This window comes from Callorhinchus milii, unplaced genomic scaffold (assembly GCF_018977255.1).
Source record: "Callorhinchus milii isolate IMCB2004 unplaced genomic scaffold, IMCB_Cmil_1.0 Scaffold1, whole genome shotgun sequence".
Lineage (NCBI taxonomy): Eukaryota > Metazoa > Chordata > Chondrichthyes > Chimaeriformes > Callorhinchidae > Callorhinchus > Callorhinchus milii.
Window position 1 is genome coordinate 51,322,705 of NW_024704742.1, and position 13,506 is coordinate 51,336,210.

At 42.1% G+C, this 13,506-nt stretch overlaps 1 protein-coding gene and 1 long non-coding RNA gene across 3 annotated transcripts; one reads left to right on the top strand and one right to left on the bottom strand.

Annotated features, from left to right (window-relative positions):
* Nucleotides 1-128: 128 nt before the first annotated feature.
* Nucleotides 129-10,991, top strand: ociad1 (OCIA domain containing 1). 2 transcript variants are annotated; one of them, XM_007892729.2, is made up of 8 exons: nucleotides 129-296; nucleotides 2,629-2,713; nucleotides 4,215-4,268; nucleotides 4,449-4,496; nucleotides 6,463-6,592; nucleotides 7,355-7,551; nucleotides 9,070-9,222; nucleotides 9,973-10,991. In XM_007892729.2, the coding sequence occupies exons 1-8, from the start codon at nucleotides 240-242 to the stop codon at nucleotides 10,008-10,010; spliced, it is 762 nt and encodes a 253-aa protein (XP_007890920.1). In that variant the 5' UTR covers nucleotides 129-239; the 3' UTR covers nucleotides 10,011-10,991. The 2 variants fall into 2 exon arrangements, with proteins under 2 accessions (XP_007890920.1, XP_007890921.1); XM_007892730.2 differs by lacking the exon at nucleotides 129-296 and adding an exon at nucleotides 2,243-2,423.
* Nucleotides 2,522-9,941, bottom strand: LOC103178152. Its single transcript, XR_487803.2, has 3 exons — nucleotides 9,450-9,941; nucleotides 4,183-4,262; nucleotides 2,522-2,653 (listed from the first exon to the last, which is right to left on the bottom strand). It is a non-coding gene; the product is annotated as an uncharacterized LOC103178152 (long non-coding RNA).
* Nucleotides 10,992-13,506: the final 2,515 nt, after the last annotated feature.

The window sequence follows — 13,506 nt, forward strand, 5'->3', positions numbered from 1 at the left end:
GGCGGGAACCCTGTCGCGGTACATGGAGGCTGGAATGGCCATCGCTTCCTGTGCTTGTCACGTGACTGTCTTCCGGTACACGGGGGAGGTGTGAGGATCATGGGCGGCGGCGGTGGTTTCACTTCCGAGGTCAGGCGCCTGGCGCAGCAGCCACTGCTTCCGGGGAGGGGCGCGAGCTGGAGTCTGTTGGAGGAGAAGCTCGAGGTCGCGGCTCGTGCTTTACGCTGTAACGGTCGGAGATGCAGTCAGAGTCCGACGGTTTGAGCGGCGCGGAGCGCGGCTCACCCTCACCACAGGTACTGCCAGGCCCGGGGAGGGGGCACCGCCAGGCCCGGGGAGGGGGCACCGCCAGGCCCGGGGAGGGGGCACCGCCAGGCCCGGGGAGGGGGCACCGCCAGGCCCGGGGAGGGGGCACTGCCAGGCCCGGGGAGGGGGCACCGCCAGGCCCGGGGAGGGGCACTGCCAGGCCCGGGGAGGGGGCACTGCCAGGCCGGGGAGGGGGCACCGCCAGGCCCGGGGAGGGGGCACCGCCAGGCCCGGGGAGGGGCACTGCCAGGCCCGGGGAGGGGGCACTGCCAGGCCCGGGGAGGGGGCACTGCCAGGCCCGGGGAGGGGGCACTGCCAGGCCCGGGGAGGGGGCACTGCCCAGGCGGGCGAGGCGAGCCAGGCAGGCAGAGCCGAGCAGGCGGGAGAGACCGCGACAGAGCTGTGAGGAGCACAACAACCACCGCAACAACAACAACAACAATAATCCTTTGCATTTGATATGGCGCCTCTCATCGCGTCTCCGAGACGCCCTCACGGAATACGCTGTCAAGTTATACTGTTGATTTCTGACTGTGCTCGTGGCGTAACGTGAATTGACTGCACATGTTGCGGGTGAAACGCAGCAGCCAGTTGCGCACCGCGGTGTCCCACAAACAGTCGCGGATCGAGTGACCAAATTATTATTTGGTTTTTTGGAAGGAATTGTCACCCCCCCCCCAGAAAAGTGACCCGCCGATCGACTAACACCCAGGTTCCTACTTCCTGCTGTGTAAGCAGAGGCGCGCGGAGCAAGGAAACTCACCCGACGTATCGCCCGGCCGGGAACAGAACCCGGGTCTCTCGCTTGCGAGGCGAGTGCTCTAACCACTGAGCTACAGGACTCCACTAAGTCAAGTTAAGGTCCTGTCTGTCTGTTCAGACGGACATTCGAGATCCTATGGCACTGTTGGAAAAGAGAGTTTTTCCTCTCTCTCTCTCTCTCTCTCTCCCCGTGTCGCCGACAAGCCCCCCGATAAAATCACACTCACTCCGCTCACAGTGGGACATTGTGAGTTATGAAGCGCTTCGGGACTCTCAACCACGCGATCAGGCACTATATCAAATGCAAGGATTATTATTGTTATAATAGTGGGAAAAAAGAGCAGAGATAGGGGAAGCATAGAGAATTTTTTTTATGGTGTCTGCCACATGCGGAAACCCATCACCAAGCTCAGGAGTATCCAAACCAAGCTGAGATTTCCATGCCGTCCACCTACACGTGGAAATCCCAGAGATAGATTGTGGGAATGGAATGCGCGCTCGCTCCCTGGAGGGACACATCCTGCCCACCTTATTCCGTAAAGTATTGGATGCAGGTTGGCAGGAGCGCCCCAGAGTATGTTGTGGTATCGATAAGAGTCTATCCAGCTAAAACCGCAAAGCTTGGTGATGACATTGCTGTCTTACAAGCTTTCCCACTGCTTGCCCAGCTAGGACTACCCTACCTGTTAGGGTTTGGGCTTGCAGGGTTAACAGGAGCTTAGTCGGATGGCTCCCTGCCCCTGGTGAGCTGGTCTGACCTTCAAATGCCGTACCTCCATGCTGATGAGCTGTGCTCTGCGCTGTCAGCAGTGCCCTGGGATACTGCTGCCCTCTCTGGCTCAGGGGCCTGATTACTGAGACTGCCACAGAGGGTGGGCTCGATTCCAGTATTCCATTGCCAAACATGTCACCTTGGAGCCAGTTTAACCCCAAGGAGACCCCACTTACCCCCACCCCGAAGGATAGTCATTAGTTGGTCGTTTGACATTCAACAAGCAGGTGTTTGAGCCCTCACTAGGTCTACAGTAGGTAACAGGAACTTCCTGCAAGCTTGCCAGTGGGCAACACATCTCAGCATGAAAATCATGAGAGCATTGCCACCATCTTCCTGTACACAGCTCAGGCACATGTTGTTTCCTATTAAGTAATGGTTCCACCAATTGGCGACGTGGTGTTTAAGCAGCAGCTGTTTGCCTCTCTGCAGGCCAATCAAGGTGGGTTCCAGGCGAAGTGTGTTCACGAACCCAGACTCCAGGTAACACCTTCCAGCAGAGAGACAGAGCAAAGCGAAGAGAGTAGCAAAGAGAGAGTGAAGCTGGAGTGGCTGGCGAAAGAGAGAAAGCGCAAAGCTGGGGGTAACTTGTTCAATTTGTATTTTGTAAACTAAGCAGGTGAATTAAAGAAATCTTTTAGAAAATAACATATAGAAGTGTTATGAGCCTCACATTCATCTTAGTTCTTTTATTATCATAACTGCTCACTTGTGTAATATACTAAATGTTATTGTATTCTCTTTCCTCCTGAGTGAATGAATGAAGGATTTTTTTTATTGTGCTGCAGGATCCAATGAGTGGTTCGTACATTCCTACGGAAGATGAAAAGAGGGTCTTCAGAGAATGCAATGAAGAGAGTTTCTATTATAGATGTAAGAATTTATTACTAATTTACTAAAAATTTACTATCCTTAATCCTGCTACTGTATAAATCATTGGTGAGACTATATTTAGAGTACTCTGTACAGTTCTGGTCGTCGCAGTACAAAAAAGATATTGGAGAAATGGAGAAGATACAGAGGAGGGCAACCAAAATGATTGAGGGAATGGAGGGACTGGACTTTCAGGAATAAATTGGGCATGTTCATCCTGGAAAAGAGAAGATTGAGAGGTGACATGATTGCTATCTTTACGACTCTAACGGCTAGGCAATATAGATCATGACAGGCTGCTTCAATTTGTCCAGAATAGTAAAATCAGAGGGCACGGCCTGCGATTGAAATTCAGAACAAATCTATGCAAACACTATTTCAGTGAGCAAATAGTGAACCTGTGGAACAGGCTCACTAGGGAGACAGTTTAAGCAGGATGTGTTGATTCTTTCAGACATGGATTAGATAGTTTTCTTTTAGGAAATAACATTATGGGATTCAGTACATGGGTAGTTTGGGACATATGTGCACCGACCGCCAGGAAGGTGGAAGGTGAACTAGATGGACCTTGGTCTTTTTTTGTCTAGCATTTCTTATGTTCTTATTTCCTGCCAACAAATTTAGGTGTAATGGTTAAATTTGTTTCGGAAAGTTATTTAATAGCTGTTTTAGTTGTAATGAATGAAATTAATGTATACATTAAGAGCAATGCAATATTACAACAACAACAAAATTACATTTATAGAGCACCTTTCACATCGAAAGGATGTCCCAAAGGACTGAACAGTCAGGTGTTGGGGCCCCATCATGGGGGAGGGGTGGTGTAGGGGTGAGGGAAGGCAGAGAGGTGGGAGGGAGACCAAATGCTGTACCTCGATGCCCTTGTCCCACCCGATGTACATGATCTCTTCCCCACCTGCTCCCTCCATCCGATCAACTAACTCAGGCCTGCTCTGAGCTACATTTCTGCCACCCCTCTGGAACTCTCTTCCCTCAGTGCCTATGTGTCTCATCTCACTCTGCTTGTAGAATCTCTGCAAAACCTTTCTCTGGCTGAGGCCATCTTGGCTGACGCTTTTTTGACTGTTGCACGCTTAGACAATAAATAAAATGTTATGCAATTTTGTACTGGTCAGTGATGCATTTGCAAATGAAAAGATCAGATTGTCATCTTATAAAACATACTACTGGCTGTCCACTACACTAATCCAGATACGTTTTCCTTTACTGTTCATTAGCATCACTAGTATTGGGGTCTATTAACATGATTGCAAGTGTTCACTCTGAGACTCAACAGTCTGATCAGGACTCAAATCCAAATCCAGAATATTTTAACAAATTGTTCCCTTAGTCTTTTTATTAATATTGAGATAATATAGATGTAGATACTGCATGCTTGAATATTTTGGAAAGTGAAATTGTTATTTGGTAGTCCAAATTTACCTCTTAATTGTATTTTACCAAATTACCTCTTAATTGTAGCACATGTTGTTCCTTACAGCACTGCCATTTTCTGGGATGAGCATGCTTCTAGCTCAAGTGTTGATCTCTAGAGGTAATGTAAAACAAAAAACACTTATTTGAAATTTATCGCATGACAAATGAATCAATATTAGCTATAGTCATTATACTTGACAGGAAATTCCTGTAAAGTGATTTGAGGCATCTCGATGATGTGATAAGATCAAATGCAAGGATTATTTTACATAATATGTTCTTTATCCTTCCCTTTTAGGAATACTTTCTTCTTCACCTAGATTTGGGTCTTTACCTAAAGTTGTGTGTAAGTGAGATTAATATTTATTTACTTAAGCAACACAGAAACTGTGATTTGAACAGCATGCATCTGTACTGCTATTCAGGGTTGTTAATTCAACAGTTGAGTACAAGAATCTTCCATAATTTATTTTGTATCCAAAAAACATTAAAAGTTGTGCATCATCTGTAACTTCTAGAGCAAAACTACCAGATTACAATTTAACCGTGTGTATATATGGCTGGTGAGCTATGTAACCTTAAAAAAAAATAGATTTAGAACCATAAAAAATTACGGCACCGAAGAAGGCAATTTGGGCTACTATGTATTTGGTGGCTCTTTGAAAGACTATTCAGTCCCATTTACCTTCCTTTTTCTCATACCCTGCAGATTATTCCTCTATAGATATATCTAGTTCCTTCTTGAAAGCTAATTGGATCCTACTTTGACCATCACGTCTGGAAGGACGTTCCACTCTATAGACATGAAAAGCGCTATATCAAATGCAAGGATCATTATACCAAAAATACTCCTTATTGCTCTCTTGCTAACTAGCGTAAATTGATACTATCTAGTTACTGACATCTATCATATTTTCTCTGTTCCAATGAAAATAGGCACAATTTCTCTAGTTTCTACTGACAGATGAAAGCACAATGGTATTGTTTTGGTAAATCTCTGATTTGTTTGACAGGGTTTTAAAACGAAAATGTATTATTTGACTGAGGAGGGTATAAAATTCATAAAATATAATTTGTTTCCAGCATACAACAATTGAGGGGGATATGATTCCAGTTCAAAATAGTGAGAGCCTGAGATGATGTAGGTAATTTTGGACAGTGAAGACAAAATTGAAGAATACACATTTAAATTGAACTAGTTTACCTACAAAATCATCACTTTACAGAAAATACTGTGAAGCGGTTTGAGACATCTTCCTGGCATAAAAAGCACTATGATAATAGTTGCGTTTGATTGTCTCAGGTGAGGCTAGAAATTAGGTTTTATTTTCCCCTCCTGCATGGTAGTGAATCAGTGGAAAAAGTCTGCACAAATGTAAACTAAACTGAGTCAATGTCTGCTACAAAACTGAGCTAAACAAATAAATGGATTTTGCAGGATTAAGATGCTTCAAGATATGACATGTCAGTTTGAACAGTAGAGATTTGGAAATGGTTGAATATGCTAAAATAGTATATTTTCTTTGAGGAAAGTGTATTTGTACGTCTGCTTCAAAGTTTATTGTGTAGTATTTGGTGATCTAAAAGTTACTTTATATCTCCAATAAGCAATAGCAGGAGGTCTGCCAAAGATGGAAGAGTACATCGACAGTGTGCATGTAGCCAGGTGGCGTTAGAGCCAGATACAAGCAAATACCAGAAGGTAGTAAAATAAATATTACCAATTAAAAGTATTTCACCCAAACATCCCAAAGGAGGTGGGGGGTGAAATTGGTGCGGTTTTAATTCACTCTATGTTCCCAAATGTAAATAAACTACTCAATTGCATTTATGGAAAGAGAATATGTTATGTTATTGCTGAATGCAGGAATTGCTAAGAATGTGGAATAATGTGTGCAGCTTGGATCACCTAATATTATGAAAGATATTATTGTCCTTGATAGGTGAGCAACCAGGATGATAACTTGGGAATCTGTAATGAGGAAAAATTAAGGAATTTGAGCTTCTCTCCAGAAAACAGGAGATTGTGGATAATAGGAAATTGTGGATTAAGAAATAAATTAAATGAGGTTGGTGTAGAAACGTTCCTGCCACCCTTTCCAAATATTTTATTTTCTACTGGATTATTGAATTGGAATGAGGGAAGGGGAAAAAGTAACAGCCACAATACAAAAGTGGTTTGCAGACGAATTATCTTTCATAGCTGGAGAGAAAATGAGAGTAGCGAACTACATCTGCTGTGCATAATAAATGGAATAGAGAATATTTGAAAGGATGGTTACTTATTACTGTTGGATGGATTTCTTTCTCAGTTGCTGGTGCTTGTGGTTATCTGGCAGGAAAGATTTCCTACATGAAGATATGTCAGGCAAAGTTCATGAAACTGGAAAATTCACCATTAGCAGAAGCTATACGGACAGGAAGAAGAATCCACCCATCACAGTCAGTAGCCACTGTTTCATGTTCCCTTTGTAATGTGTTTTTGTGTCTTTGAATATTGCAGTTGTAGCAAAACAAATTCTGTTTTTACAGTTCACGGAAAGTTTAAAAACGCTTATTCGGAGTCCTGTATCTCAGTGGTTATAGCACTCGCAAGCGAGAGACATAGGTTCAATTCCTGGCAGAAATGTTGGGCAAGTTTCCTTACTCCACATGCCCCTGTTTATCGAGCTGTAATTAGGAACCCCATTGTTAGGCAATTGGCAGATCGCTTTTCCGTGGGTAATAATTGCATCAAAAAAATATTGGTCACTTCAAACCACAACTGTTTGTGGGACACTGCTGGTGCAAATCGGTTGTCGTGTTTCGCCCACAAAATATACAGTCAATTCACTTTACAGTATATTCTGTCAAAGCACTTTGGGATGTCTCGCAGATGTGATAAGGTGTTATATCAAATGCAAGGATTATTATTATAATTGCTCCCAAGTATAAACTAGAAGTGTTTAAAATGTGTTTTTAAAGGGTAAATATTAGCCTTCTAAAATTGTTAGAATATTAACATCAAATAAGATGGTACTTTCCTGCTGTAAACACTTGCAGGTCATCATTGGCTCTTCTTCCTCATGCCCTAATATTCTGCCAACAACAATAATTCACATTTATATAGCGCCTTTATTCGGGATAGTGTCCCAGAGCCTTAAAACATTCCCTCATTGTTTTCAGCTTTTACCTGCAGGTAATAAATGTTTATTTCACTTGCAGTTTTTCAAATGTGAAATCCGGATTTACTGACAGCCCTGTAAAACAACCAGCAATCTCCTCTTCACAGTTTGACAGGCCATCCTCCTACTCCGATGATTACAGTTATGCTGATCGCTCTCTGTCTAACTATAATGAAGTACCATTCAGTTCTTCACTCAGTGAGTCAGCTCCAACGGGGGCTGACAGCACTTTAGAAGGTATGTGTTGTGTTTTAGAAACAATTGGGTAATTCTACTCAGTGGAGGACAAAATCGCAAAATGTATTTAATTGAAGGGGGAGAATCTACATGAATCTACTGAATGGAATCCACAGAAATATTCAGGTTGCTTTAATGCAGTCCAATATTTTGCACAGTTGCTTTACAGAAGCTAATGCTTTTGTTTGTCATGAAAATAACATTGACCACGTTCTTGAACAACAATTAACTTTTGGAATTTTGTAGCAGCTGTTTCAATGACTTTTTCATAACTCCATTTTATAAACCTCACATAGAAAAAGCCATTGTTGTATTGGAATATATTGGTTGTATTTTGCTGTTCATGAAATTCAGTTGTTTTTATTCTGAAATTAATTTCCTAAATTCATTTGTTTGGATAGCTGAGCGATTTAAGGACTGTCAATACCAACCTCAGTACTTCACCCTTATCACATTCCCAGGCTTTTTTGTCGAATTATATGAAGTGCTTTGAGACGTCTTAACCACATAAGGTGCTCTATCAAATGCAAGGATTATTGTTATTAATTGTAACTGATTAAACTCTAGCGGAGCACCCCATGTACACTCTGGAATCTCCAAATCTTGGCTCAAATGTGCAAAGACTAGCACTTCATGTTTAGGGATTATGTGAACTGGGTGATTCCCTCTGAGGAAAGAGAGTACACTCCATTCCAGACAAATGGAAATTTCCATGTATAGGTAATAATAATAATAATCTTGCATTTGATATAGCGCTTTTCACGTCGGGAGGACGTCCCAAAGCGCTTCACAGAACACACTGTAAAGTAAATTGACTGTATATTTGTGGGTGAACGCGGCAGCCAATTGCGCACAGCAATGTCCCACAAACAGTCGTAGATTGAAAATGACCAATTTATTATTGTTTTTGGTTTTGGAGGGATTATTATTAGGCTCTGTGTGGAGTAAGGAAACTTGCCCAAGGTTTTGCCCTGACCTGCCTGGAATTGAACTCAGGTCTCTCGCTTGCAAAGCGAGTGCTCTAACCACTGAGCTACAGGACTCCACAAAAAGGGGTGGAAGTCAGCTGTTTAGTTTGGACACTCTTAAGGACTACGGCCAGTTTCTGCATATCATACACAAAACTAACCAAAAACAATAATGTTTTGTGCTAGCATGGGAGGGGCATTATACATTTTGACACCATATTGTATATCTCTATCCACTGTATGCTTAGCTGAACAAAACTTCCACTTCTTGACAGTCTGAGAAACTGCTCTTTACTCCCACTCTTTTTCTATTTTCTAGTTATCTCTTAATCTATTCTCCTACGACTCCAAATGCTTAGAATTTTTGCCTTTTGTCGCATCTTATCAGAGACTTCTGGGAGTCCATATCCCTCACATCCATTGCATTTCCCTTATCTATTTTATCTTTTACAAAAAGTTAAATAAGGTTGGTTAAGCATGATTTTCCTTTCTTAAAGCCACAAACTGTTCCTATAGCTCCAAACATAAATGTATTTTTCTCTGATGGCAGAACCTAATGAAGTGTCAGAAGAATTCCAGCCTGAAAAGAAACACATGACATACGAAGAATTAAGGAACAAAAATAGAGAGATGTACGAGGTTACACTGACACAGAAAGCAGAGTCTTTCAACAAACCTTCAGCCAGAGCTCCCAAAACGGAAGGTAAAATATGAAAATACAGTATTGTGAAATATGTTCTAAATTACTGGCTAAAATAAATCTGCACTTGTGGGAGAAAACCTTGTAGGCCCATTCTTTAAGCCCCCTGAAAAGTTGCATCTTCAGTGTCGGTCTCTAAAAAGTACACTTTGTCGAAGTTCAGAGTTTAATCTAAAATGTATTGTTCAAACAATTCTTAGGTGATATAATAAACTAAATTGGTGGTATACCTTTAGATATAGTGGACCCTGTAGATCTTCTGAAGATTCTTTATCCTCTTTTTAGGGATGAGAAAGCAAGTAATTAATAAGTGTTTCTTACAGAAGGGATCATGTCCACTTATTTTCTTTCCATAACATTCTCTCCATGTTAAACTTCGCAACTGCCTACTTCACTAAATTAGCTTTCTCACCCATGGAAATAGTGAAATTTGTGGGCAACCTTGTAATTTTTAAATGTGTGTCATTCTTGTATCCAGCAATTCTAATGTGTGATACATACTCAACAAATTGAGTCAGATATTACTGGCTGGGTCAGTGATTACGCAGAACCAGGATCTCAAACGACAGATTTGCCTGATTTTGATTCAAAACCTTTTCCTCCATTTGAGAATCCACCTGTTGGTTTCATGTAAAGGCTACAGTATGTGTAGAAAATGTATTAAAATGTAAACTCATTGTGCCATAAATATAACCGTTAGGTTCTTGTATTCTTGTAATGATAATCCTATTGTGCTCCTGTTTCTTTTTCCAGTAAAAACCAATCAGTATGGTGATGCCTGGGAAGACTAAAGAAACACTGTGCACGACGTTCATGGGTAAAGTCTTCAGATTGTGGGAATAATCCACCCACTTCTTGGAAATATGGATACCTGAAATTGTGTGTTTTTAAAAACTTTGTTCAATTTGATCCCAAACTGATTGGTCACAAGGGTATTACGTTGACTTGAATGATGGAATCCTTTTGAACTATTACAATGGTGCATTGATCAACTATTTACAACTTGGTCATGCCAATGTTTTATTGCTTTATTCAAAAGATTTATCTAATCCTTCGCTTCAGAATTGAGTTAAAGTTCAAAAATATTTAATGTTCTGCATTCACTTTAAACATGGCAATTTTCAACAATGAAGGCATTCAGAACAAAATATTACTTTAACTTCAAATATTAAAGGGACATCCTCAGAACGAACGATTGATTTATTTCCAGTAGTGAGATGCCTCACTGCTGTACCCACTGATCAGATTTGCCTTTTAAATTAAACAGATTCAACCAAAGTGATGGACTGTGTACAGTGTGATTCTTGTAACAGTGCCATGTGATTACAGTATTCATATAATTCAGCTATTTTTCTTAGTTCAAGTATCAAGTTGACTGTAAATGAATTAAAGATATTTGTTCTTATGTTTTTTTTCCCAGTGTGCTTTATCAAGAATTGAAACAAAGTTTGTATTTTTACAATGTAAAAAAAACACAAATTTTTCAGATTTAAAAAGTGAATATATGTGAAATATGCTGAATTTTGAAATAGATTTGCAGACAATATGGTGGTGTAGTAGATTTATTTAAGCACTTCGGGCATGAGACTCAAAATCCTGAAAACCATTCAATGGGAAAAGTGGTGGAGGGGTGGTATTCAGTGGGATGTAGTGGTTAAGTAAGTTAAGTATTGCTTTGCACTGGGCTTTGATATAAAGCAGTGGTGGTCAACCTTTATGGTTGGCTTACAAAATATATTTTCTTGATTGATTATTTCTTCAAGAAAATTAAATTAAGATAAATATGGAGATGCATTGATCAATTGAACACTAACTAGTGGGAATGTTTGGGGGCCACTTCTTCATAGCCATGGGTTGGCCACCACTGGTCTAAAGCGATCTGTCGTTCAGCAGCAGAGCTGATTGTGTAATGGGTGGATCTCTTTGCCAAGACCTGTTGCATGACAACCTGGATTGAGAAGGTTAAGACAAGTAAATTTGGTGTGAGGCATTGAACTTGGACCTCTAGAAAATCAAGGTGGTTTGTATGTCGCAAGTTATCCCATTGTGGATCCTTCCACTGTGCTGCAAAACGAGGCTCAAATATGCCCGGTGCATCCAAATACCTGTGAGTATCACTTGCCCTTTCACCGCAGCTAATGAGGATATTAAAGTATGGCATGACAACTGTTAGAAAGAATTGTCTGGTGTGCAGAGAGGCACAAAATACAGTCAACACACTTTCCATTATATCCTGTGAAGTGTTTTGAGACATTCCCCTGATGTGAAAGGCACTATATCATGTAAGAATTATGAATTATTTGTAGTCTTGATCTCCGGCAGTTGTTTTTGTTTGCTGTGGCCCAAATGGTAATGCTAGACTCTCTTGAAAGGATGAAGGTAATTATTTGGTCTGGTGGTTTTGTTTTTGCACAAAAGAAAACCATACGTTTTTGTTTTCAATTAAATATTCCAATATGGGCCATTTTTAATCTCTCTTCAGTCATTGGCCAACATGTCTGCAAATACGCACTTTATATGCCATTTCTTTTTCCTGTTTCATAATTTATGCTCCCAAAGAAGGATCTTGTTTCATTGCCTTGTTGCCAATTAAAATGAGAAAAGGTTTCAATCACAATCTTTCTGACCAACACTTGCAAGTCCATCTCTGCTTGCCTGAGTGGTACAGTGAAAGGCATCAACAGGCTTCCTGGTATTCTTGACAGTTGGATTGAACAATTAGTGTAAAACCTTAAGCCTCCCTGCAATATTTAGCCTCACTTCAGTTTGTTAAATTATTCTGGTTGCAACTTCTCCCTGCTACTATGGAGTGTATTGGAGAAATTGTACTTTTATCCCATTCAATCTGTCCGTTTGTTTTGTTTCCATGTATATCTGGGATGCAATGCTCTCATCCAAGAAGATGTACTTGTGCCCAGTCAATATTATTAGACCAAATTGAGCCATTTTAAAATGGCAAGAGAGGATTCTTTCTGTGTTATTCTCTTCCCCTTACGCCATAGGCAAATAGCTTTTTTTCTCTTCTTTTGGCCTTGTTAAGATCAGCAACTCTCCATTGGAGGAAAATTCAGGTTTCTAGCTAACCCTTGTGTAGCACTGGTTTCTTGTGTTACCTAGGAGCTTCTGTTGGTTAAGATTAATATTCTGGTAATACAAGTATGATGGTTCAGAATCCTGTACAAGAAAATGTGTCCACTATGCAAATGAGACACAGTTGTGTTCGATGTATTGTGCTGGTTTAGTACAAAAACAACAATTACATTTGTATAGCGCCTTGGCTCTGTCCTTGGCCCTCTCCTCTTTAATATCTACATGCTCCCCCTTCGTGACATCATCCACAGACATGGAGTCAACTTCCACATGTTTGTGGATGACACCCAACTCTATCTTTCTGTCTCCGTCCTCAACTCCAGGACCACTGCTGTCCTGACCGACTGCCTGTTGAACATCAAATCCTGGATGAGGGCAAATTTCTTACAGTTGAATGTGAATAAGACTGAGGCCCTCCTGATTGGCTCAAGCCAGCGCCTCAGCACCTCAGGCTCTGGCAGCATCAACCTCCATGGTTGCACACTACAACTCACCAAACCAGTCAGGAATCTAGGTGTCTTGTTCGACCCTCAACTGTCTTCTTCCCCACATTCAAGCCATGACCTGCTCTGTCTCCCCTCACCTCCGTCACATCGCTCGACTCCGCCACGACCTCATCCCTCAGGCCGCTGAAACTTCTTCATGCCTTCATCACCTCCAGGTTCGATTATACAAACGCCCTGCTTGTTGGCCTTCCCAACTCCTCCCTCCACAGGCTGCAGATAATCCAGAACTCTACATCCCGTGTCCTCTCCCACATCAAACTCAGTGACCCCATCTCCCCCATTCTCGCCCGACTCCATTGGCTCCCTATCCTTCAGAGGATCCAGTTTAAGATCCTGGTCCTCACCTACAAAGCCCTCCATGGCCTCGCCCCACCCTACCTCTGCGACCTCCTAACCCCTTACCAACCCGCCCGTTCCCTCTGCTCAGCCGGCTCTGGCCTGCTCCATGTTCCTCGACCCACCATTAGTGGGAGAGCCTTCAGCTACTCTGCCCCCAACCTCTGGAATTCCATCCCCCAATCACTACACCTCACCCTCTCCATTCCCCCCCCCCCCCCCCACCCCAGCTCGGGTCTGAAATGCTGTACACAGTCTATCGCCTTGGGACGTCCTCCTGACGTGAAAGGCCCTATACAAATGTAATCTTGTGATTGTTGTTGATGTCAGGAGGACGTCCCAGGGCGCTGGACCA